This window comes from Pristiophorus japonicus, chromosome 13 (assembly GCF_044704955.1).
Source record: "Pristiophorus japonicus isolate sPriJap1 chromosome 13, sPriJap1.hap1, whole genome shotgun sequence".
Classification (NCBI taxonomy): domain Eukaryota; kingdom Metazoa; phylum Chordata; class Chondrichthyes; family Pristiophoridae; genus Pristiophorus; species Pristiophorus japonicus.
In genome coordinates, this window is record NC_091989.1 from 152,379,740 (window position 1) to 152,405,355 (window position 25,616).

General features: G+C 41.1%; 2 protein-coding genes across 9 annotated transcripts in view; one reads left to right on the forward strand and one right to left on the reverse strand.

Moving 5' to 3' along the window:
• The window catches only part of LOC139278896 (Fanconi anemia group A protein-like), a 129,600-nt gene extending 112,109 nt beyond the window's left edge, over positions 1-17,491 (forward strand). For 4 of the 7 annotated variants that reach the window (XM_070898144.1, XM_070898143.1, XM_070898145.1 and 1 more), the window contains 7 exons: positions 6,049-6,190; positions 8,265-8,327; positions 9,110-9,215; positions 11,009-11,084; positions 11,559-11,718; positions 12,583-12,675; positions 15,192-17,490. In XM_070898144.1, the coding sequence (XP_070754245.1) occupies positions 6,049-6,190; positions 8,265-8,327; positions 9,110-9,215; positions 11,009-11,084; positions 11,559-11,718; positions 12,583-12,675; positions 15,192-15,296 (745 nt within the window). In that variant the 3' untranslated portion in view covers positions 15,297-17,490. Of the gene's footprint in view, positions 1-6,048; positions 6,191-8,264; positions 8,328-9,109; positions 9,216-11,008; positions 11,085-11,558; positions 11,719-12,582; positions 12,676-15,191 lie in introns of all 7 variants that reach the window. The other 3 variants (XM_070898142.1, XM_070898140.1, XM_070898141.1) reach the window with 1 other exon arrangement.
• Positions 13,642-25,616, reverse strand: part of znf276 (zinc finger protein 276) — a 45,686-nt gene continuing 33,711 nt past the window's right edge. The window contains exons 9-12 of one of the 2 annotated variants that reach the window (XR_011596365.1): positions 21,802-21,919; positions 19,777-19,876; positions 17,551-17,940; positions 13,642-13,930 (exon numbers count right to left, since the gene is read on the reverse strand). Coding sequence is in view for 1 of the 2 variants with exons in the window: in XM_070898147.1 (XP_070754248.1) it covers positions 17,682-17,940; positions 19,777-19,876; positions 21,802-21,919 (477 nt within the window). In the remaining variant the exon portion in view is untranslated. Of the gene's footprint in view, positions 13,931-15,616; positions 17,941-19,776; positions 19,877-21,801; positions 21,920-25,616 lie in introns of those variants that run through there. The other variant, XM_070898147.1, reaches the window with a different exon arrangement.

The window sequence follows — 25,616 nt, forward strand, 5'->3', positions numbered from 1 at the left end:
GTTCCTGCCCCGCTATCACCAATAAACAATCTGTGGGATATATGTTTGTGTCTGCAATAAATTTAAGCTTTTACTCATGGCTTCATTACTGGCTCATGGAAATTAGCTTTTTATCAACAAAATGAGTGTGTTAAAAATGCACACAATGCAAAGTGACCTTTTTTTGTGTTCATTATGGAATTACTAAACACCCTTTGAAAGACCTCTCATTAGCAAAACCAAAACATTGAATACAAAGGGGGTGGTTTTACCTCAAACTTCTAGCTAAGGAGCCCAAGAGCTGGGGTTAGGCCCCATTCAAAAATGATAATGTTGTGTAGTGAAGTTCTTCCTCTCCAGAATAACTAAAATGCATAAAACAAATAAAAGCTGATTGGGCTCAAATTTGTTGACAAAAAGCTGATTCAAGATAACAGCAATGTATAGCTACCCCCAAAAGCTCAGTGAATTTATCGGTGACTAGCTGACCCATACAGGCCATAAGGTTTGGCCCCGAGTCAGTCCTGATCTTGTGTGGAGCAACTGTAGGGGTGCTCCAATTGGTTTCTGCACTCCTGGATTGGGGGTGGGGGAGGGGATTAAATTAGACAGGGATCCTGCTTGAAGTGTGGTTATTGGGTGAGGAAACTATCAGAGTAGACTGTGCTGTCCCCTAGTGTCAAAAAGGCTGCAAGCACCCATTATCAACACTGAATAATAGCTCTTGGGGAAGGCAACTGCAAACCAGGAAATCAGAGCTCAGTGAGAAGACTACAGCTTCAGGAGAGGAAAGAAGAAGACTGCAATAAAAAAAATCAATTTAATAATTCCTCAACTGGAAGCTCAACTAGAATTCAAGTTGTCCAATAAGCTCTATTTTGGATGATATCTCTAACCTTACATTTTTCCTTGTGATTCTGCTGTCGATAAGTTTATTTTTGAAGCTTCTTTTCTTTATCAGATACCGAGAACTCAATACTGCAGAATCTCTAGAGGAGTGTAGAAAGTGCAGGGGTGAAATTAAAAAGGATTTAAGGAAAGCAGAGAGCATGAAAAATTCTTGGCAGTTAAAATAAAGGAAAACCCAAAGATGTTTTATAAATATATTAAGAGCAAGAGGATAACTAAAGAAAGGGTAGGACCTATTCAAGACCATGAGGGTAATCTGTGTGTGGAGGCGGAAGATGTGGGTATGGTTTTTAATGAATACTTTGCGTCTGTTTTCGCAAAACAATCTCTGAGCGGGTGCAGGACATTTTGGAGGAGGAGGGTGAACAGCCAGTTGTCGTGGTGCATATAGGTACAAACGATATAGGTAAAAAACGGGATGAGGTCTTACAAGCTGAATTTTAGGGAGCTAGGAGTTAAATTTAAAAAACAGGACCTCGAAGGTAGTAATCTCAGGATTTCTACCAGTGCCACGTGCTAGTTAGAGTAGAAATAGCAGGATAGCTAAGATGAATATGTGGCTTGAGGAGTGGTGCAGAAGGGAGGGATTCAAATTCCTGAGACGTTGGAACCGGTTCTGGGGGAGGTGGGATCAGTACAAACCAGACGGTCTGCACCTGGGCAGGACCGGAAAAAAATGTCCGAGGGGGAGTATTTGCTAGTGCTGTTGGGGAGGGGTTCAACTAATATGGCAGGGGATGGGAACCTATGCAGGGAGACAGAGGGAAGTAAAATGGGGGCAGAAGCAAAAGATAGAAAGAAGAAAATTAAAAGTGGAGGGCAGAGAAACCCAAGGCAAAATTCAAAAAAGATTACATTACAGCAAAATTCTACAGGGACAAAGTGTGTTAAAAAGACAAGCCTGAAAGCTCTGTACCTCAATGTGAGGAGTATTCATAATAAGGTGGACAAATTAACTGTGCAGGCAGCTATTAACGAATATGATATAATTGGGATTATGGAGACATCGATCGAGGGTGACCAAGGCTGGGAACTCAACATCCAGGGATATTCAACATTCAGGAAGGTTAGACAGAAAGGAAAAGTTAGGTGGGGTAGCGTTGCTGGTTAAAGAGGAGATTAACGCAATAGTAAGGCAGGACGTTAGCTTGGATGATGTGAAATCTGAATGGTAGAGCTGCAGAACACCAAAGGGCAGAAAACGCTAGTGGGAGTTGTGTACAGACCACCAAACAGTAGTAGTGAGGTTGGGGACAGCATCAAACAAGAAATTAGGGATGCGTGCAATAAAGGTACAGCAGTTATCATGGGCGACTTTAATCTACGTATAGATTGGGCTAACCAAACTGGTAGCAATACGGTGGAGGAGGATTTCCTGGAGTGTATTAGGGATGGTTTTCTAGACCAATATGTCGAGGAACCAACTGGAGGACTGGCCATCCTAGATGTGTAATGAAAAAGGACTAATTAACAATCTGGTTGTGTGAGGCCCCTTGGGGAAGAGTGACCATAATACGGTAGAATTCTTTATTAAGCTGGAGAGTTACACAGCTAATGCAGAGACTAGGGTCCTGAACTTAAGAAAGGTAACTTCAATGGTATGAGACATGAATTGGCTAGAATAGATTGGCGAATGATACTTAAAGGGTTAACGGTGAATAGGCAATGGCAGACATTTAAAGATCACATGGATGAACTTCAACAATTGTACATCCCTGTCTGGAGTAAAAATAAAACGGGCAAGGTGGCTCAACTGTGGCTAACAAGGGTAATCCAAGGAAGAGGCATATAAATTAGCCAGAAAAAGCAGCAAACCTGAGGACTGGGAGAAATTTAGAATCCAGCAGAGGAGGACAAAGGGTTTAATTAGGAGGGGGAAAATAGAGTAGGAGTGAAAGCTTGCTGGGAACATAAAAACTGACTGCAAAAGCTTCGATAGATATGTGACGAGAAAAAGCTTAGTGAAGACAAACGTAGGTCCCTTGCAGTCAGAATCAGGTGAATTTATAATGGGGAACAAAGAAATGGCAGACAGTTGAACAAATACTTTGGTTCTGTCTTCATGAAGAAAGACACAAATAACCTTCCGGAAATACTAGGGGACCGAGGGTCTAGAGAGAAGGAGGAACTGAAGGAAATCCTTATTAGGCGGGAAATTGATGGGATTGAAGGCCGATAAATCCCCAGGGCCTGATAGTCTGCATCCAAGAGTACTTAAGGAAGTGTCCCTAGAAATAGTGGATGCACTGGTGATCATTTTCCAACAGTCTATCAACTCTGGATCAGTTCCTATGGACTGGAGGGTAGCTAATGTGACACCACTTTTTTAAAAAGGAGGGAGAGAGAAAACGGGTAATTATGGACCGGTTAGCCTGACATCAGTAGTGGGGAAAATGTTGGAATCAATTATTAAAGCTGAAATAGCAGTGCATTTGGAAAGCAGTGACCGGATCGGTCCAAGTCAGCATGGATATGAAAGGGAAATCATGCTTGACAAATCTTGTAGAATTTTTTGAGGATATAACTAGTAGAGTTGACAAGGGAGAACCTGTGGATGATGTGTATTTGGACTTTCAAAAGGCTTTTGACAAGGTCCCAAACAAGAGATTGGCGTGCAAAATTAAAGCACGTACTCTATTTCTCCTGCCCTAATCAAACCCTTTGTCCTCCTCTGCTGAGTTCACTGCTTTTCCTGGCCAATTTGTATGCCACTTCCTTGGCTTTAATACTATCCCTGATTTCCCTTGATAGCCACGGTTGAGCCACCTTCCCTTTTTTATTTTTACGCCAGACAGGGATTTACAATTGTTGTAGTTCATCCATGCGGTCTCTAAATGTCTGCCATTGCCCATCCACAGTCAACCCCTTAAGTATCATTCGCCAATCTATCCTAGCCAATTCACGCCTCATACCTTCAAAGTTACCCTTCTTTAAGTTCTGTACCATGGTCTCTGAATTAACTGTTTCATTCTCCATCCTAATGTAGAATTCCACCATATTATGGTCACTCTTCCCCAAGGGGCCTCACACAACGAGATTGCTAATTAATCCTCTCTCATTACACAACACCCAGTCTAAGATGGCCTTCCCCCCCCCTAGTTGGTTCCTCGACATATTGGTCTAGAAAACCATCCCTTATGCACTTCAGGAAATCCTCCTCCACCGTATTGCTTCCAGTTTGGTTAGCCCAATCTATATGTATATTAAAGTCACCCATGATAACTGCTACACCTTTATTGCATGCACCCCTAATTTCCTGTTTGATGCCCACCCCAACATCATTACTACTGTTTGGAGGTCTGTACACAACTCCCACTAACGTTTTTTGCCCTTTGGTGTTCTGCAGCTCTACCCATATAGATTCCACATCATCCAAGCTAATGTCCTTCCTAACTATTGCATTTATCTCTTTAACCAGCAATGCTACCCCACCTCCTTTTCCTTTTCTTCTATCCTTCCTGAATGTTGAATACCCTTGGATGTTGAGTTCCCAGCCCTGATCATCCTGGAGCCACGTCTCTGTAATCCCAATCACATCATATCTGTTAACATCTATTTGCACAGTTAATTCATCCACCTTATTGCGGATACTCCTTGCATTAAGACAGGCTTGTTTTTTTAACACCCTTTGTCCTTTTAGAATTATGATGTAGTGTGGCCCTTTTTGTTTCTTGTCTTTGTTTACTCGGCCTTCCACTATTGCTTTTTACCTTTCTATCATCTGTTTCTGACTCCATATTACTTCACCCTATCTCGCTGCATAGGTTCCCATCCCCCTGCCATATTTGTTTAAACACTCCCGAACTGCATTAGCAAATGTTGCCCCTAAGGTCCCATATGGCAGACTGGTCACGAAGGTAAAAGCCCATGGGATCCAGGGCAAAGTGGCAAGTTGGATCCAAAATTGGCTTAGAGGTAGGAAGCAAAGGGTAATGCTTGATGGATGTTTTTGTGAGTGGAAGGATGTTTCCAGTGGGGTTCCACAGGGCTTTTGTTTTTGTGGTATACATTAATGATCTAGACTTGAATATAGGGGGTATGATTAAGAAGTTTGCAGATGACACTAAAATTAGCCGTGTGGTTGATAATGAAGAAGAAAGCTGCGGATTGCAGGAAGATATCAATCAACTGGTCAGGTGGGCAGAACAGTGGCAAATGGAATTTAATCTGGAGACATGTGAGGTCATGCATTTGGGGAGGGCTAACAAGTAACACTGAAAGGGAATATACATTAAATGGTAGGACACTGAGAAGTGTAGAGGAACAAAGGGACCTTGGAATGCATGTCCACAGATTCCTGAAGGTAGCAGGCCAGGTGGTTAAAAAGGCATACGGAATGCTTGCCTTTATTAGCCAAGGTATAGAAGACAAGAGCGGGGAAGTTATGCTTGAACTGTATAAAACACTGGTTAGGCCACAGCTGGACTACTGTGTGCAGTTCTGGTCACCACATTACAGGAAGGACGTGATTGCACTGGAGAGGGTACAGAGGAGATTTATGAAGATGTTGCTGGGAGTGGAGAATCTTAGCTATGAGGACAGATTGGATAGGCTGGGTTTGTTTTCCTTGGAACAGAGGAGGCTGAGGGAAGACCTCATTGAGGTGTATAAAATTATGAGGGGCCTAGATATAGTGGATAGAAAGGGCCTCTTTCCCTTAGCAGAGGGGTCTACAACTAGGGGGCATAGATTTAAAGTAATTGATAGAAGGCTTAGAGGGGATTTGAGGAGAAATATTTTCACGCAGAGGGTTGTGGGGGTCTGGAACTAACTGCCTGAAAGGATGGTAGGGGCAGAAACCCTCACCACATTTAAAAAGTACTTGGATGTGCACTTTTGAAGTGCTGTAACCTGCAGGGCTACGGACCTAGAGCTGGAAAGTAGGATTAGGCTGGATAGCCTCTTGTTGGCCAGCACAGACACGATGGGCCGAAATGGCCTCCTTCCGTGCTGTAAACTTCTATGATTTATATTGTCAGATAAATTTTGGCAGTACGTGAATAAAAAATTGATGCTGCAAGGTAACCGGTTTGAGCAGTCCGAGGTTGATCTCAGTGCCCCCCCCTCCCCTCCCAATGATACAAACTGCAGTTACAGGTTGAAGTTCAAGGCTTAATGAAGGGAGATTTATATATTCTGTTTTTTCTTAATTAATTGCAGTTTACTTTCGGGGGAAATGGAAAGTCCTCCACCCAATACCCCCTGGGTTCTTGGTGCCTTTTTATACTTTACTCTGCGGAGGAAAAATGAGCTGAGGATACTTCAGACAGTAATGAGAAAGATCTGTGCTGAAAATGAGCTGGTAAATTTATTCTTTATTATTTCTTTCTTTTAATCTGATGGTATACACCTCTTTGACAACAAGAAGCTAATACGTATAAAGATGAATCTTAAAAATACATTGAATAAAATCCAGACAGCAATGTGTGCTGATGAACTCTGATATGATTTCTTATTAATTTAATGGTTACAGTGTCAGAGATTATCCACTTTATTTAACCCTAGTTCTGTTTATAGTCTATAGATAAATTGGACACTGACTCTGGCAAAAGTTACATTACAAAAACTATTTTGATGTAATTTGTAAGGTAGCATGGGGACACTGAAAACATCAGTACACATTAGGCCTGGCTCCTTATTCTGTGTATATACTGTAATTTGTCTTTCATTGAGTGGCGAAGAATGGAAGACCTACTGTTTATAACTCGTACCAACATTAAGGATGGATTGTTCAGTTTTGCAGAGTTCACATGCTCTCTCTAATTGTGATTGCACTGTAGCAATTAAGCAATGTGTTGTGGAATATTTATTGCATGTAATCATACGAGAGAGAATTACACACCAAACTGTTCCCATGCAACTCCCAGCAACCAGCAGAGGCTGGGAGATGGTTGTTTGGCCACCTTACAGTTAGGGAATGGTGGTTTACCTCTGGGAAGGGGAGAAGGGAACCCAATCTGGAGGTTGCATTTGTTGGTGCTATTAGGATTGGCTATTCATTAGTTACGCTAACTTTACCAAATTTACCTGTAGAGATAATGCTCTGGCCTTTCACCTATAATTGAAATGCCATAAATATCTGTTGCATATGGAGACTACTACGACTATTTCACCATCGACCATACCATCAGGAAGCATGTGGTCAGGTTCCCCATATATACTGAACATACCCAGCACCACCTCTATCGATCAAAAGACTAATATCAAGACCTGGATAAGCCAACATTTCCTCCATCAAAACCAACGCTGTTTTTCTGACTTTTGGCAGGTCTCTGGCTGCCACCTACATGACTGAGTCAGAAAGACCAGCACTTTTGCATACTGCTCAACTCCAAGCTCCTGCAGATCCACTCCGTTAAATGAACCACTTTCTTCCACATTCCCAACATTGCTCATCGCCACAACGTTGCCTATTCCACCCTATCTTTCCCATTTCAATCATAGACTATGCCTTCGTTACCTTAAGGCTTGACTTCTAACACTCTTCTAGATGGCTGCTTTGCCTCAACCCTCCACGAGCTTCAACATTCAAAATGCTTCAGCCCATGTCCTCGTCTTCAAAAGTCCCACATTGCTGTGATATGTCCTTTCAAGATCTAATCATTTCTGATCACCCTCTCTGCTTTTACAAACCTCCAAGCCCTTCCGTTTGACACTTACTTTGGTCCTGTCCTTGGCCCTCTCCAATTTTCTCTTTCTCCCTCCCGCTCAACATTCACTGTTTTCCCTCTAATGCTAAATGCTTTGAGATAGCTTCCTGCACGTGAAGATACATGTTGTTATGTGATCTGCCTGTTCCTTGTTTTCCTTTCACATTTTCATTATTTACCTCTTGCTGTTTTCCATTATTTTTAAAGCGTGGAGGTTCGGTTCGAAATGGTGATGCTACAAACAATTTTATTTTTTAATACATTCTGTGAAATGTGAAGAACACACACAAATCTACTGCCCCTTCATGGTCTTGAGAGCTGAGCATTTTGAGTTATATCTCAGTCAACATCCCAAAGCCTAACAAAAAGTATACCTTGACAATTAAGACCTAAGATGCAGTTGTCTTGTAACTGAAGAAATGTAATAACCGAGTGTAATAATGGAGGGTGGACTGTGTCTGATGTGCAAGATCACAGTGAAGTTTCATCTCCAAGCTTTTGATATCAACTTGTGCACCTTTTGCTTTCACTTTTTAAAAACATCTCCTTTCCAGTCCTGTATAGTAATAGTTTTGAATTTGACTATAAATAAAAACATTGACCCAACTTAGACTATTACATAAAACTACATTGTGTAGAATAAAGTAGAGATTTTTCATTTTTTGTTCGTGGTATCAAAACCTCTAAATTCATGAAAAGTGGTGCATAATTCAATCTTTATTTCAGCTCCAGGTTTCTCTGCTCTATCTCAGTTTGATGGATCTGATCTCATCCCTATTGCAACCAAAGGTAAATATGTGTTGCTTCATCCTTATAAACTTTTGCTTCAGGTACAGGTTGAAGCCAAAGATGCTTTATTTATTTTAGTATGCATCGTTGGTAATGTTGGCGGGAGTCCATTTCCCTTTCATCCAAATAGCAAGCAGAGCCAGTGTAGTTTTCTATTAGTGGATTTGTACCTGAACTTCTGAGAACTTGCATCTCAAGGGTGATGTTTTTTTTAAACAGTGAAATATAAACAGATGTTTTACTGTGCATAGTGAAACAATTCTTCTCTTGTAGGAGCACAATAACTTTAGTGATGCAACACATCATCATGAAGCAAACTTCTTTCCATGCTTCAAATAAGGAAAGAAGGTCAATATTTAAAATTACTACATGATTAACCCATCTGCACAGTTATAGTATAACTGGAACGTGTAATGACCAAGTGTGAATTTTGTTTCTTTACTCGTTCATGGGATGTGGGTGTTGCTGGCAAGGCCAGCATTTATTGCCCATCCTAACTGCCCTTGAAAAGGTGGTGGTGAGCTGACTTCTTGTGTGCGTTTACTTAACAGAAGATCACTTGTTGAACTCTCCTGTAATTTTAGGAGCGCTGCAATCTTGAAGTATTTCACTCTTTAACCATTATACACCTTTTGCACGAAGAAATAATCTTGGAATATTTTGGGGGTCATTTAATGTGTGCATTCCATTTAAATAGATGATCTATCATTTTCTTTGAAACTGCTTGAATCTGGTTCTCCCACGTTACTGGGAGTCTGACAATGTTCTTTTTACCTGAACAGGAAGCCTCGGGCTTAACTATTGCAGTAAAAACATGTGCTGATGTGATCATGGTTTTGGAGGAGCAGAACATATCCTGGCTCAATATATTTTTGGCAGTGAACAAGGGTAAGTTACTTCACCTTAAACTGGATAAAAATAATTCAGGACATCAAACACTGAACAGCTACTATCTGAGTCACACACCTCTTACAGATTATCCCGAAACTGAAGATATGCCAAATAGGTATTGATCCCTCCATTTCTTTTAATACTATTACTACAACAACTTACATTTATATATCTCCTGTAACTTAATAAAGGAGCTTCACAGGAGCATTATCAAACAAAATTTGACACCGAGCCACATCAGGAGATATCGGGACAAAGAGGTAGATTTTAAGGAACATCTTAAAGGTGGAGAGGTTTATATGGGGGGAATTACAATATACATAGATGACCTAGAAGAAGGGACAGAGTGTAGTGCAACAAAATTTGCAGATGACACTAAAATTAGTGGGAAAGCGGGTTGTGTAGAGGACTCGGAGAGGCTGCAAGGAGATTTGGATAGGTTAAGCGAATGGGCTAAAGTTTGGCAGATGGAATACAATGTCGGAAAGTGTGAGGTCATCCACCTTGGGGGAAAAAAAAACAGTAAAAGGGAATATTATTTGAATGGGGAGAAATTACAACATGCTGTGGTGCAGAGGGACCTGGGGGTCCTTGTGCATGAATCCCAAAAGGTTAGTTTGCAGGTGCAGCAGGTAATCAGGAAGGCGAATGGAATGTTGGCCTTCATTGCGAGAGGGATGGAGTACAAAAGCAGGGAGGTCCTACTGCAACTGTATAAGGTATTGGTAAGGCCGCACCTGGAGTACTGCGTGCAGTTTTGGTCACCTTACTTAAGGAAGGATATACTAGCTTTGGAAGGGGTACAGAGACGATTCACTAGGCTGATTCCAGAGTGAGGGAGTTACCTTATGATGATAGATTGAGTAGACTGGGTCTTTACTCCTTGGAGTTCAGAAGGATGAGGGATGATCTTCTAGAAACATTTAAAATAATGAAAGGGATAGACAAGATAGAGGCAGAGAGGTTGTTTCCATTGGTCGGGGAGACTAGAACTAGGGGGCACAGCCTCAAAATACGGAGGAGCCAATTTAAAACCGAGTTGAGAAAGAATTTCTTCTCCCAGAGGTTTGTAAATCTGTGGAATTCTCTGCCCAAGGAAGCAGTTGAGGCTGGCTCATTGAATGTTTTCAAGTCAAAGATAGATAGATTTTTAAGCAATAAGGGAATTAAGGGTTACGGGGAGAGGGCGGGTAAGTGGAGCTGAGTCCACGACCAGATCAGCCATGATCTTATTGAATGGTGGAGCAGGCTCGAGGGGCTAAATGGCCTACTCCTGTTCCTAATTCTTACGTTCTTATGAATTCCAGAGCTTAGAGCCTAAGTAGCTGAAGGCACAGCGGCCAGTGGTGGAGCGATTACAATTGGGTATTCACAAGATGCCAGAATTAGAGGAGCACAGATATCTCTGGGTGGGTGGGGGTTGTGGGGCTGGAGATTGCAGAGAGAGGGAGGAGGCAAGGCCATGGAGGATTTGAAAATCTGGATGATAATTTTAAAATGGAAGAATGAGATGAATTAAGTCGGTTTTTCTCTCGAGTGCTATGTCAGCAGTCGGGAGCCTGCTAAACACAGTCTAAAGTTTCAGTGAGTAGCAAGCATGAATGGAGTGGATGTTTTATCATCATAATGCATGATGAATAATTATTTTAATTTGTCTTTAATCATTTCTGGAGGACAATAAAATTAATGTTAATCTATTTATTTGTGTGCATGTGTGTGGGCACAATGTAAAGTGCCACAAAAGACAACTGAATATAGGCCCCTCACAGTACTTTCTCCTCCCATCGCAGATCGTGGGCCACACCAGATCCTGTACAGCATGGTCTCTGATATGGAAATTAAACTACTTCCTGTTGCTTTCTACAGGTATAATATGTAACTTTAAAAATTTAAGACCGTTTCATTAATAGCTTACATTTAAATGCTATTCCTGCTTGGGATGTGTTAGAGATGTATACAGCCCCAAATGGCTTGATTTAAATTTGTTTTCTGAGTGATTTCTGAGGGGGTGAAAGTTTTAAATTGAATTTTACTTTGCAATTGCAAGTGAAATAAATGTGAGTTTACATCTGTTGTGTAAATGTGACTTTATAAGCACCCGCCAGTATTTGTGCCTTGATGAATGTAATTAAATTATTGACACCAGCCAATGCAGCATCAAAAATGCACAGTACAGGCTCTCTTCAACCTGCGACTCTTAAAGAAGAAAGGCTTTCTTGAATTCCTAAGGGATACTGATTTCTAACAGTTCACACACATTATGCAGGAAATCAGAAGTGATTCTGATTTGCATATTTGTAATATTGTTTAAGTTTTTACTATTTCTCAATTTTCCAATAGCCTTATTCCTGGTCTGGATCGAAAGCTGCTTTCTTCTGTCATCAAACACCCAGATTTCCTGTCAGTGGCGATCACTTTGTATACAGCAATGGTCAAGCTCTTCCTTGATGGAGACGATATCTCAGCCACAGATCAGTGTGATTTACAAAGCTCCAAGCAGGTACCCATTGTTAATGCAGAACTTCATAGATGATTAACAGAAATGTTAAATCCCTTTCTCACAAGTTGCTGTTTTTTAATTTAAGTGCACAACTTTGTTTTTTTTTAAATTGTGGTTGTATTATTTTCTTTTGGTGAAAGTAGAAACAATCTGTATGTTGTACAGTTCAACACCATTAATATTTCTTTCTTTCATAGTGTTCAAGTAGCTTTATAGGCTTCCTTTGCTGTACTAGTGTGAGGTGACACTATTTCTGCACAATGTCAAGTTCTGATTTTGAAATATGATTGATTTTCATATTAACTGTTGATGCCTTTAGAGAATGGTACAGCCAGATTCAAGACTTCCACATCCTTTGATCCATTCTGACTGGCATGCACAATTGGTACCTGACTTGTCTCACCTTTGCATGTATGCAGACCAGTTTCACTGGGTGGATGAATTGTGCTTTCATCTTTTTGGCTCCCAAGTGCAAATCCAGCTCTTGTTCTCTGCTAGCTGTAAGTGTCTCGTGTAAAATGAGTTTGGATATTATCAATCCCATTCCCACGTTTATGCCCATATTTGGCAGGAAATTGGTAATCTGAGGCAGTAGCTACTGCAGATGTGCAAAAATGTCAGCATCATTTCAAAGCCACCGCAGGTGTGGCTTCTGCTGCGAATTATTTCCCGCTGTGCAGTCATGTGTCCACCTCTAGATGAAAGCATGGTTCCTCTTTTGGCAATAGGTGCTTTCATGCACGAAGAAGCTATTTTATTTCACTTGATAACAAAATGAAATTTAAAGAAGTAAGCATAAGAAAAACAATCTGAATAAAGCCACTGGTTTTAATTTTTTTTAATAAGCTTTGCTTCTCTTCCCAGCCTGACCCTTTGGGATTAATAACGCGAGGGCATCAGTTTCTACTTCGTACAATTCCATGGTGTCCTGCTCACACAATTTCACAGCACAACAAAGTAAGAGCTTCTGACAAAATTAACTGCTATGTGATAATTCCCTTGTTAGTCACTCAAACTCTCTTATTTCACTTGATTATTTAAGTTAAAATAACTAGTGATAATCTCTGTAAAAAGTGTTGCATCTGTGAGAATGCAAGGTACCTGCTTTCTTCCTGCTTGTTCCATGCTAACAATATATTATTGCTAACGTAGTTATCATGGACCAATTAGATCTGAGAATAGCATTTAGCAACAAACACAATTACACACCAAAAACAGAAAAATAAGTAAGCTGAAATAACTCTACCATTTAAATTTAGAACAAAGTTTATGTTAAGCTAACAAAACATTTAAAAGTTGAGTTCTAACTTAAAAGTTGAGTTCTAACTTAAAAGTTGACTACGAGCAATCAGAGGCCTGCAGAAATGGATTATATGGCAGTCCTGGTTAATAGTTTGCGGTCTATTCTGTTCCAATTTTGCATGAGCACATCCATAGATCAACTAAAATAAAAAGAATGCCGGTGTAGTAATGAACATAACCATTTTGAACTTGCTCAAAGTACTGACAATTCATGAACATCAAAGCACAAAGGAAAATTACTCATTTAATAACCAGATTAAAACCTGGTTATGCTACCTTGCATAAACAGCACTTGACTTGCATTTATGCAGAGCATTCACATCTCACCTGGCAGCGTTATTTTGAAATTATGAAGGTGTTATGTAGTGAAGTGCAACAGCCATTTTCTACTTGGCAAAATCTCACAGCAATGAGACAAAAGATTGATTAACTTTATTTTTTGGGCGGGGGGGGGGGGGGGGGGGGGGGGGGGGGGGAGGAGGAGGAGGAGGAGGAAGGGGAGGAGGAAGGAGGGAGGAGGAGGAGGGGGAGGAGGAGGGAGGGAGAGAGAGAGAGAGAGAGAAAGAGGAGAGAAAGAGAGGTATTGGCCAAGGCATTAAAAGCGCTCCTCTTTGGGATCTCGTCAGGAAATATTTTACTATCTACCTAAACCACAATAAGCAGAATGGACCTTGGTTTAAACTCTGATCCGAACAGGACATCCAATAATGCAGCACTTCACCATATAGTGCACTGGAGTATCAGCCCACATCACAGATTTTCAAACTGGGACGCCTCATCTTGCGAGCATACTACGGGGTTGATTTTATGCCGAGAGAACATTTACTTTTCTGGTACAGGTACAAAGTAGAGGCCCCCTTTGTTTCCCTGATATTTCCAGCACTTCCAAGGGCTGGCGGATTGCCTCGATCTGCAACAGATACAAAGCTATGGCTAGTTGTTTACATGACATAGAAAATAGGTGCAGGAGTAGGCCATTCAGCCCTTCGAGCCTGCACTGCCATTCAACAAGATCATGGCTGATCACCTCCCCCCACCCCCCAACCCCAACGCCCCCTCCACACACCCCCAGCCGCAAGGACCACATCCAATGACGTGGGAAGGCATGTTCCGGTTTATTTTTCCCTTGGTCCCTAGCCCCCCCCTCTGGTTCATGGAGAAAGGGGCAGGCAGCAAACAAAGGGGCTGAAATTACCCACCGCCGGAAACGCACGCACGCACGGACTCTGTTTCAGATGTTTTTACCGGCGCGGTGACCTTTTGAGCGAAATTCCGCTTTGGCTTCTTTTTCCAGAGGCCCAGAAGTCGGTCATAATGGTGGCGGAAGTGCAGCGGTGAGCGGAAGTTTGCACACTAGGAAGGGCAGAAGTTGTGGGCCGGGAGGACTGTCCTCTGCTGTCACTCATCAGTGTAGTGCCGCTGATGTCATCACGCTAGCTCGTCACCACATCTCTCCTCTTCACTTAAAAGGGGAGAGCTGCTGCCATTATTTAAGTTAGGACCACTGGGTCACCAGGGAAGGTTTTGGCTAGGTCAGCGACCTGCATCGCTGCCCGGCCGAACCCAGGGACATAATTGTCGGCCTGACATGGCAGTCAGCCAACAAAAAAAGATGGCGGCCGTGGCAGAAGGTCCTCCCCTTCAATGACAGCCGCACCATCATTTTGAACACACCAAGCAGTGCACCGGCAGAAAATCTGTCGGCGGCAGGAGCAAGATTTTCTTGGCAGAGTTTTGCGATCCGGGGGGGGGGGGGGGGGGGGGGGAACGGCCGGCGGTAAGAAACCTTAAGGGAAGGGGCAATTTCAGACCCAAAGATAAGTTTTTTTTAATTCTCTAACAGCAGCTTCAGAGCAGGGTTCGGCACTGGGGACTTTGACTGCTGTTTTTGGCCAGGAGGTAGATGGCTCTGACTGGTAGCTGTGAAGCCATGGCATGGGATCACCAACAGTATATTAATATTTGCATGTGGTTTCCGCACAGATTTAAAAACTACTGGCCTAAATGTTATAATGCTCTGCTGTATGTTAGAGGCAAGAGTGAATAGTAGTTGAAATACTGTTACCCTAATTTTCCTTGCTGACACCGAGTAGCCATACTCATTTTATAACCTGCACTTCATCTACCAGTGTAAGATTTAATGAAAAGTAATTGCTTTTTTCTTTCTTTAGTTACAGGCTGCTTGTAAGGACATTGACCCAGAGCTGAAAGCTGCACTTGACTATCTGCAGCACTGCAATGGTGATGGACTCTATTCTGAACCCACTATTCTATAAAGAATGAGACTGACCCACACGTAGGAGGTTTAATAGGTTGCTCACCATGGTGCTGAAAATGAGTAACCACCAGGAGGATATTTCAACATTCGTACAAAAAAGTGAAAAGCTCTCAAAATTTACTGCTGCGATGAACAAAACAAGTCCAGGCCTATAACATGCCTTGTAGTTTGTGGATTGTAAACTGAAGGACTTTTAGATTTGCATCATTTGCCAATATCATTTTTTTTTTTTTTTAAATGGTAAAATATCACCAGTTTGCCATTCTACATGAATTCTCAATTTAATGAGCACACAAAAGCACTGCAGAATTTTCTTGAAGGAACTTTATTAAAAGTGAACTTATTTTAGCCTTATTTTGAAATATGCAGAGAATCTGTTCAAAGTACTATGTGCAATAACATTAGCCAATCATTAAGTGGCTGCTTTATCACTTCCTCAAACTGCATCTCTGAACACATTGGGGCAGTTTCAATGCTCCTGCCACATTATTCTTGTAAACTAAAACTTGCAACTGCAGTCAACCTCAACCAGACTATTGTATAACAAACGTCAGTGAAAGATAAGGTAACTGGTAGTACAGTCTGCAGAACGGCCAGTGTAATGTAATGAACAGAATTGGATTTCCTTCAGTTTTGAAAATCTGAGGTAGAGTAACTGACTTGAGGATAATTTTACCTTGTACAACTTTTTTGTTTGGTTATGTACTAGTTCAGTTCGTGGTGTGGATTTAAACTGCAACAAGGAAGTAATGTACTCAACTGAACACATTTTAATTATAAATGTAAAACTATTAGTCTCAAATGAGTTGGCGAGTACTGTCCATACAATGGACTTTGGTTAGTCAGATTTTGTCCTACAGTAGATGGTTTTTAGTTACTGTAAAAGCACTTGTGTATATTTTTGGTTTTTAGTTTGAGTTAGACAGTTGCTGGATTGTGTGGCTTAAAAACAAATCAGAATAGGCACTGCTTTGTTCATGTTAAACACATGGCTTTAAACAAGTATTTATGGGTTAATGTTGAATTTAAAGAGTAAAAATATTTAATTACCAAATTGACTGCAAAAACTCTGAACCTTATACTGTAAAGTCATGGATTTTCATGATTTCTAGAATTTCTCCTTCGTTCTGTTTTGGAAGTGATTTAGACAAGGTAGTCAGACTTAGTGCTGCAGAAGGTACCACCAGGAACTGCTCTTTGTATTTTCCAGATATTACAAATTAGTCCACTGCTAATTCATTATTTTTCTATAAGCTATAGAGTTCTATCATTTGTCATTATCCCTCTAGAATGTAACAGCATTAAATTATGCTCATTACTACCCAGTAGTATTGCAACTGGGGAGAGGATCCATATATTAGACATGTACGAATTAAATATAAAAGTAACTTCCAAATTAGTTACATATATACACAACCACTCTAGCTTGCACAATGTAAACTTGTACAAAACCGGGTGAAACATCTTTGCCGACACTGCACTAATTGGCAAGTTTTCTGCAGATTGTTGTATGAAAACCACGTTGTCTAAGATAAATCTTCAGGGTGGGGGGAAAAGGAAAGGGGAGGGAGGGGGAAACAAACAATAACTAAGTGGCTCAAGGCTGAATGTCCAAACCTTTCTGAAATGTAACTATGGGAGTTGTGCTGATGGGTCAGTAACTAAATGAAAATTGAAGGGTTTACTCTATATTTGTGAAGAGTTTAAATTCAACTGTGGTTAGCAATGTTGGATACAAAAGTCCACATTCAAAAACAAGTAGAGCTATGATCTTTTTAATCTTCCCTCCTCCCCTTAAAATTCACCGTTGGTTATTGTTCTGTGTACTTGAGGGCTTCCACCCACTGTGTAAAACATAAGAACCCCAATACGCAGTAACCTAAGAAAATAATCTTTATTCAAACTTAAAATTGCATTCATTAAAGAGCCATCAGGAGCCAAACTACCTCACGGTACTCTCATTAAGCATTTAAAGCTGTATCACTGTAAATCTACATCACCCGATATAATTACCAACAATGTCTTCATCCCATTCAATCAGCACACACATCTGTTTAGCAGTGCTTACCAGCTACACAAGACTAGATATCAATATACATTTCAAGGTTTCATAAGTTCAGCCCATAGCACGTTAGAAGTATTTGGCACATTTTTTCCAAGACGAATAGGTAAGCAAGTAAGCTTCATATTTAAAAGGAAAGCAGTGTAACAGAAGTGTATCTCTCATTTTTGCATGATTAAACCTTCTTTACCTTCTTGCCAAACAAGCAAAATGCCGCATTGATTCTCTGTTCAGGTGAAGAGTTTGCTGACACTGAAGACAAAAGGTGCAAATGTACATATCCCATTCTTTTGCCTCTGCTAACAGTTGAGTAGCTGAACATTAACTGAGTTCCTGCTCAATGAATGCCTCCGTGGTTAGCTGGTTTGGTTCCATTTCAACAGTTTCGGCTGGTTTGTTTTTATCTGTGTTCTGGGTCAAGGGATGAACCATGGACATATGAACATTCAAATTGTGGGCCTTCTCAAACCGCTTCCCACATTGGTCACAAGCAAAGTCAAGTTCAGCTTCCGCCTTGTGCTTAGTCATATGGTATTTTAGGGATGCCCTCTGTCTACACTGGAAACCACAGATTTCACACCTACAGGCAGAAAAAAAAAACAGAAACTACATTAGGCTCCCAAAGAGACATGTGGCTGTTCTTTAGCTGTCACTGAGATTCATATAATGTCACCTAGTTATTCTAGAAACTGTTACTATCCTCTGTCCCCTCCTCTGAATTGTTTACAAGCTGCTCCTTGGTGACACCAGCTGGAAGCATGGAATCAGCTTTTTTAATCACATCCTCACACTGGGCCAAAGGGCGTCATAGCCAAGGAGTTACTTTTCAAGGGTAGTCACTGTTGCAATGTAGACAAATGGAGCAACCTATTTACGTGCAGCAAGGCCCAACAAACAGCAATGAGCTAAATAAACAGATAATTGTTTTAGTGGTGGCGGTTGAAGAGCAAATGTTGTCCAGGATGCTGGTTTGAATTTCCTTTATTTACCCCACATAGTGCCATGGGATCTTTTACATCCACTTAAGAAAACAGCCGGGCCCTCTGTTCAACGTCTCATCTGAAAGAAGGCACCTCTGACAAAGTCTGGTACTGCACAACTCGGATGTATTATTTGAACTGGAGCTTAATTTTGTTTCCCACATGATCTAGGTCACCAAGGCTGCCTGCTTTCAGCTACAAAACTTTGCCATCTTTAATCGTGCTCCATACCTCTTAACACCTCAAGGTTCAACTTCTCTAAAGCTCTCCTAGCCTCCTCCTTGCTTCCATCCTCCAGTCTTGTCCAATATTTTAGCCACTTGCCACCTTTGACTTTTGAGAATCCAGATTTGGCTAACAGCATGTCTGATTAGTAAATTTAAAAAATGAGTAATAGACACTGTCATTCAGCATATGATTTCAATACTCGTATTCTCATTGAGTATGCACATGTACTTCGATTTTTGGTGAGATGAAAAGCAGCGTGCTAGTGTTTTTTGATTGTTGAATGGCTTACTTCCTTGGTGACTGGTAGTAGATGTCAAGTTAGTGCATGTTGTTAAAATGGTGTCACTGTAGCCACCATTGTGGCTAGTCAGCAATTTCTATTGGACAACACTGCTCCATCAAATGCGACTCATTCAAAATGCCACAAACCACAACCTTATCTGCTCAAAGCCCTTCACTTCAATAGCCCCAGTGCCCTTCCTATTCGTTTCAAAATCCTAGTCCTTACCTTAAACTCTGCAGTCTCACCACATTGGTGACCTCCTTCAGTTATACAACCCTACTCACCCTTAGCTCCTCAAACGGGTTTCCTCTTTGCTCCTACCATTTGGTAGCCACTCTTTCAGCCACATGCTCGTCCTCTGGAACTCCTTTCCTAAGTCTTTCCACCTTATCTCCTCCCTTTCCCAATTGCCCTCTATAGTGTTCTATATATCTCAACAAATTGAGGTCAATATTATGTGACCCGGCCCAAATTAATTTCAGTAACAGAAAAATTGTGAATGGGGGAATTGCCTGCAATTTTCTGACCAGACATTTGTATGCATGATCCTACCAATGGAGCAGGGCCTTGGAATTGTTTCCCATGAATGGAAGTAGTTTTTGTTCTCCAGGCTCACAAGAATGGCCATTTGTGCAAAAACCAGCATTGTTGAAGGAAAATTCATGGGTGGGGAAAGAGGCAGGCAATGAAAATTAGTGTTTCTTGCTTAAAATATTCAAGTTTTTCCTCCTCTTATGTTTTCTGATGGCTCACAGCCACAATCCAATGCAGTCGGACGTGGATTACCTAACATTTCCTTGCTGCACCAGTTTACAAAATCTACCCCACCAAAACATCAGTGCAATATTAACATTTTAACCTCTACTCTAACAGTGTCATCTTGTTATTGTAAAGTTTAACATTCGGAATTTCACTGGTTACTTACTGTAGGGGTTTTGCTCCAGAATGGCGCATTTGGTGAACTGATAGGTGCTTCCTCTGTTTGAACGTTTGTCCACACTCATCACAAATATAGTTTCTTTCTTCTGCAAAGTAAAAACAATTTATAAATTTGAAGCCACAACAGAATGTAAATTGTTGTGACAAGCAGAGCTCTCGGGTGAAATACTTAATTTCACAAAAATTCAAAGGCAGATGTAAAATGTACAAATATTTTTACAAAGACATTATAATACTTCATCAATCGACTTTCCACAATAGCTGTACAAGTGGATGTATTTTATGCCTCAAGATCATGTATACTAACTTGCATTTATAAAAGACATCTTTAATGTAGTAAACATTCCAAGGCTCTTCAGAGAGTGAACAGACAATGCACAGTGGAGTAATAGGGGAGATGTCATACTTTAACTATACCTGTGGAATTGAACATAATTATCTTAACTTCACAGATGAAGAATGTGATTAAGGAGGCCATTTGGCCCATCTATATAATCCTGCCATAGAAACCTATAGTTTCCCCATTTCACCATCAACTGCCTCTTGACTTCAGAGTTGTTACCTCCACTACCCAACTCAGAAGATCCTTTCAGGTATTGATCTCACTGTGTGAAGAACATTTGCTAACATCAGTCCTGAACTTACCCTTTTACTAGTTTATACCTTGTCCTGTTATGTAATTTTCCAAGTTTATGTGTAGAAAGGAAAAATAAAATTACAGTGTAATTTGGGTAACTCTCCAACAAATGCATTTATATGAATCTTACATTTATGATGAAAATCGGAGTACTGCACAGAGCTTATAGGCAGCTGAGATGCAGTTTCAAGAGGCAGAAACAGTGGTGCTCAAAACCAGAAGAGGGGTTCTTCCAGCCCATTCAGGTCATTCTACTATCTCTACTGCAACCAATGCTGACTCAGGGATCAAGCCCGGGGCTCCCATTCAGGCAGCAATGCCATTTGGCACCACCCTGGAAGAGAGAGGAGCGCTATTCAGGATCTCGGGGCTTATCCGACACAGGAAGAGGAAAGCTGAACAAAATGTGACCACGTAGGTTTATTAGTGCTAATTGTATAACAAGCATATCCTCACAAGCTGTGCGCAAAAGTGGTGTAAAAACCTGGGTTCTAACTTGTCTATTAAGTGAGTTAGCTCACCCTGATCAATAAAGTTGCATGTATTTTTACTGGCTGTGTATTCTATTATATTTGGAGGGTGGGTCATGGATGAGGACTGTTGGATACTGTATTGAAGGTACATTTAGATGTGTGTGCGCACTAGGTCCGTGCAGCAGAGCAGGTCTCCAGTTGTCCTGGTTCAACCCTTGCCACAGGATAAAGACCTAGCTTTGTCAAGTCCGTGTGGTGGCTGATGTGCAACGGTCACCACACGTTAAAAAAATCCACACACAGGCATCTTCCACCCCCTGAATTGGAGTTCAGGACTAGAACATTGGATCCTTCACTGAAACATCTGTGAACTCTTGTGGAAGCAAGTCATCCTCGTTCGAGGAACCACCCATGATGATGATGACATTTATGATGGCAATGTGAAAACACAAAGATAGTTTCAAATCAGAGGTAAAACAACATATATGGCTGGAATTTCCACCGTAAGCATAAACCGTTATGTCTCTGGCATTTCCGACAATCTTCCTCCAAATTTACAGTGGAAGATCAAAAGAACCCCTGTGGAAAATCTACTCATAAGCTCCAACATATGGATAGCAACAATCTGATTTTAACTGCAATGCATCAGTAATCTACTGAACTGGGCATTAGACACAACCAGAGGCTCATCTAGCATTTAAATGAACCAGTTTTTTCACCTGTTTTCAGCCCAGTAATATATGCAGCAGCAAAGAAATTGTGGGAACACTTGTCTTGCTCAGAATATCCACCAGATCGCAAAACACAGTCACTAGTAACTAAATGAGATACAAGAGGAAATGTGGACACAATACAATCCAAAAGTTCATATAATGTTACCGTTGACAGGTCACTTACTTACCAGTGTGAATTAGTTTTACGTGGCGCTGCAGATAGCGATCAATCAGAAACACCTTGTTGCATCCTGGGTGGGGACAAGGTCGCTCACGCACCTCCTCATGATGTTCTTTTATATGTTTCTAAAAACAAAAAAAAAAATGGTTTACTTGTTAGAAATTACAGAATCATAGAATGGTTACAGCACAGGAGTCCATTCGGCTCATCGAGCCCGTGTCGGCTCTCAGCAAGAATACTTCAGCACTCCCCCGCCCTTTCTCTGTAGCTCTGCAAATTATTTTCCTTCAGGTACTTATCCAATTCCCTTTTGAAAACCACGATTGAGTCTGCCTCCATCAGCCTCTCAGGCAGTGCATTGCAGATCCTAACCACTCGCTGCATAAAAATGTTTTTCCTCATGTCGCCTTTGATTCTTTTGCCAATCTCCTTAAATCTGTGCCCTCTGGTTCTTGATCCTTCTGCCGATGGAAACAGTTTCTCTCTATCTACTCTGTCTAGACCCCTCATGATTTTGAATACCTCTATCAAATTTCCTTTCAACCTTCTCTGCTCCAAGGAGAACAACCCCAGCTTCTCCAGTCTATCCATGTAACTGAAGTCCTTCATCCCTGGAATCATTCTCGTAAATCTTTTCTGAACCCTCTCTAAGGCCTTCACATCCTTCCTAAAGTGTGGTGCCCAGAATTGGACACAATACTCCAGTTGAGGCCGAACCAGTATTTTATAGAGGTTCATTAGAACTTCCTTGCTTTTGTACTCTATGCCTCTATTTTTATGGAATCCAGGAACCCATAAGCTTTTTTAACCACTTTCTCATCCTGCCCTGCCACCTTCAACGATTTGTGCACATATACCCCCAGGTCTTTGTGTTCATGCACCCCCTTTAGGATTGTACTCTTTAGTTTATATTGCCTCTCCTCATTCTCTCTACCAAAACATATCACTTTGCACTTTTCGGCATTAAATTTCATCTGCCACGGGTTCACCCATTTCACCAGCCTGTCTATGGCGACTGAAGTCCAACACTCTCCTCCTCACTGTTCATTTTACTTTCAAGTTTTGTGTCATTTGCAAATTTTGAAATTGTGCCCTGTACTCCCAAGTCCAAGTCATTGATATTCACCGAGAAAAGAAGTGATCCTAGTACCGACCCAACACTGCTGCATACCTCACGCATATTATGTGGTACTTTATCAAACACCTTTTGGAAATCCATATACACCACGTCAACTGCATTGCCCTCATCAACCCTCGGTTACTTCATCAAAAAACTCGATCAAGTTGGTTAAACACGATTTGCCTTTAACAAATCCATGCTGGCCTTTCTTAATTAATCCACACTTGTCCAAGTGACTGTTAACTTTGCCCCTGATTATCATTTCTCAAAGCTTCCTCGCTACCAAGGTTAAACTAACTGGCCTAATAGTTGCTGGGTTTATCCTTGCACCATTTTCTGAACGGATGTAACATTTGCAAATCTCCAGTCCTCTGGCACCACCCCCGTAATCAAAGGAGGATTGGAAAATTATGGCTAGTACCTCCTCAACCTCTCAGCATCCTAGGATGCATCCCATCCAGTCCTGGTGACTTATCAACTTTAAGTACCTACAGCCTTTCTAATACCACCACTTTATCTCATCCAGTATCTCCACTACCTCCTCTTTCACAATGACCTTGGCAGCAGCATCTTCCTTGGTGAAGACAGATGGATTTAGTACCTCAGCCATGCCCTCTGCCTCCATGCATGGGTTTCCTTTTTGGTCCCTAATCGGTCCCACTCCTCCTATTACCTGTTTAATATTTATATGCCTATAGAAGACTTTTGAATTCCCTTTTATGTTAGCTGCCTATCTATTCTCATACTTTCTCTTTGCCCCTCTTATTTTCTTTTTCACTTACCCTCTGAACTTTCTACATTCAGCCTGATTCTCACATGTATTCTCAACATGACATGTCATACGCACTCTTTGTCTGCTTCATCTTGCTCTCTATCTCTCATCATCATCCAGGGAGCTCTGGTTTTTGTTGCCCTACTTTTCCCCCTCGTGGGAATGTACCTCGACCATCTCCTCTTTAAAGGCAGCCCATTGTTCGATTAAAGTTTTGCCTGCCATTCTTTGATTCTAATTTACTTGAGCCAGATCCATTCTCAACCCACTGAAATTGGCTTTCTTCCAATTAAGTATTTCTACTCTATAGATTGCTTCCCTGTCCTTTTCTCTAAATGTTCCCCTACAGACACTTGGTCCGCTTGACCCATTCCCCAGAACTAGATTCAGCAATACCTCCTTCCTCGTTGAGTTGGAAACTTACTGATCAAGAAAGTTCTCCTGTACACACTTTAGAAATTCTTCCCTCTCTCTGCCCTTTACACTATTACTATCCCAGTCTATATTAGAATAATTTAAGTTCCCCATTAATACTACTCTAGTTCTTGCACCTCTGTATTTTCCCTGCAAATTTGCTCCTCTATCTTTCCCACTAGTTGGTGGCCTATAGAATACACCTAGTAGTGTAATGGCATCTCTATTGTTTCTGAATTCTAACCAAATAGTCTATCCTAGACTCCTCCAGGACATCCTCTATCTCCAGCACTAACATTCTCCTCAACCGATACTGCCACACCATTTTCTATCTTTCCTTCCCTATCTTTCCTGAACATCTTGTATCCTGGAATATTTAAAACCATTTTTTTGAGCCAGGTCAGTTATCACAACATCATATTACTATGTGGCTATTTGTGCCTGCAGCTTACCAACCTTATTTGTCACGCTTCGTGCATTTACAACATGCACTGTAAACCTGTCTTAGACCTTCTTGTATTCTCTCTTTGTCTGACCCCACCTAATACCTTACTATGTCTTACTCTAGTACTATATTTCTCTCTCCATCCTTTGTGCACTTTGTTTCTCCTTTCTAATGCTACATCCTGGTGTTCATGCCCCTGCCTAACAACAGCACTAGCAAACCACACCCTGCGAGGACACTGATGTGCAACCCATCCAGCCTATACAAGCCCCAAAGTCCAAGGAACCTGAAGCCCTCCCTCCTGCACCATCTTTCCAGCCACGCATTCATTTGCTCTATCCCTCTATTTCTATACTCACTAGCTCGTGGCACAGAGAGTAATCCAGATATTACTACCTTTGAGATCCTACTTTTTAATCTCTTTCCCAGCTCCCTAAAATCTGCCTGCAGGACCTTATCCCTTTTTTCTACCTCTGTCGTTGGTACCAATATGAACTGGCTGTTCACCCTCCCCACCCCCCTCAGAATATTCTGCAGGGAGTCTTAATTAGGTTAATGTTTCATCCATAGGTTATAGGTTTGAAATATCGCCTTAACAGCAAATTCTCACTAAATTCAACCTAATGTTTTGCTACCATCTTTGAGCTAAATGCATTGTGAATGTGATCAAAGAGGACAGGCATATGTTATATATCATATGACATTAGTGTGGTGGTTACACATTTTTGCTTTAATTTTAATACCTTCACCATAAATCCTTTTGTAAGAATTTATCTTTTTTTAAAACCAGTTGTTAACAGTAACAATGTCACCAAAAATGATTAATTGGAATTCATCTGATTTCTGGTTCTGGGATTTTACTATCCAAACAATAGATGCCAGGTTTGCCTACATAAAAATGATTGCACTTCAAGCACTTTAAGATGTCGAGAGGCATGATAAAGTGTTATGTAAATGAGTCATTTTTCTGTTCACCCATGAAAGATGAGGTATTACAGACTAAGTACCATACAGGAGATAAAAAGAATTCTCCAGGCAAAAATATATTTTAGACCAAAAGACCTAAAAGCA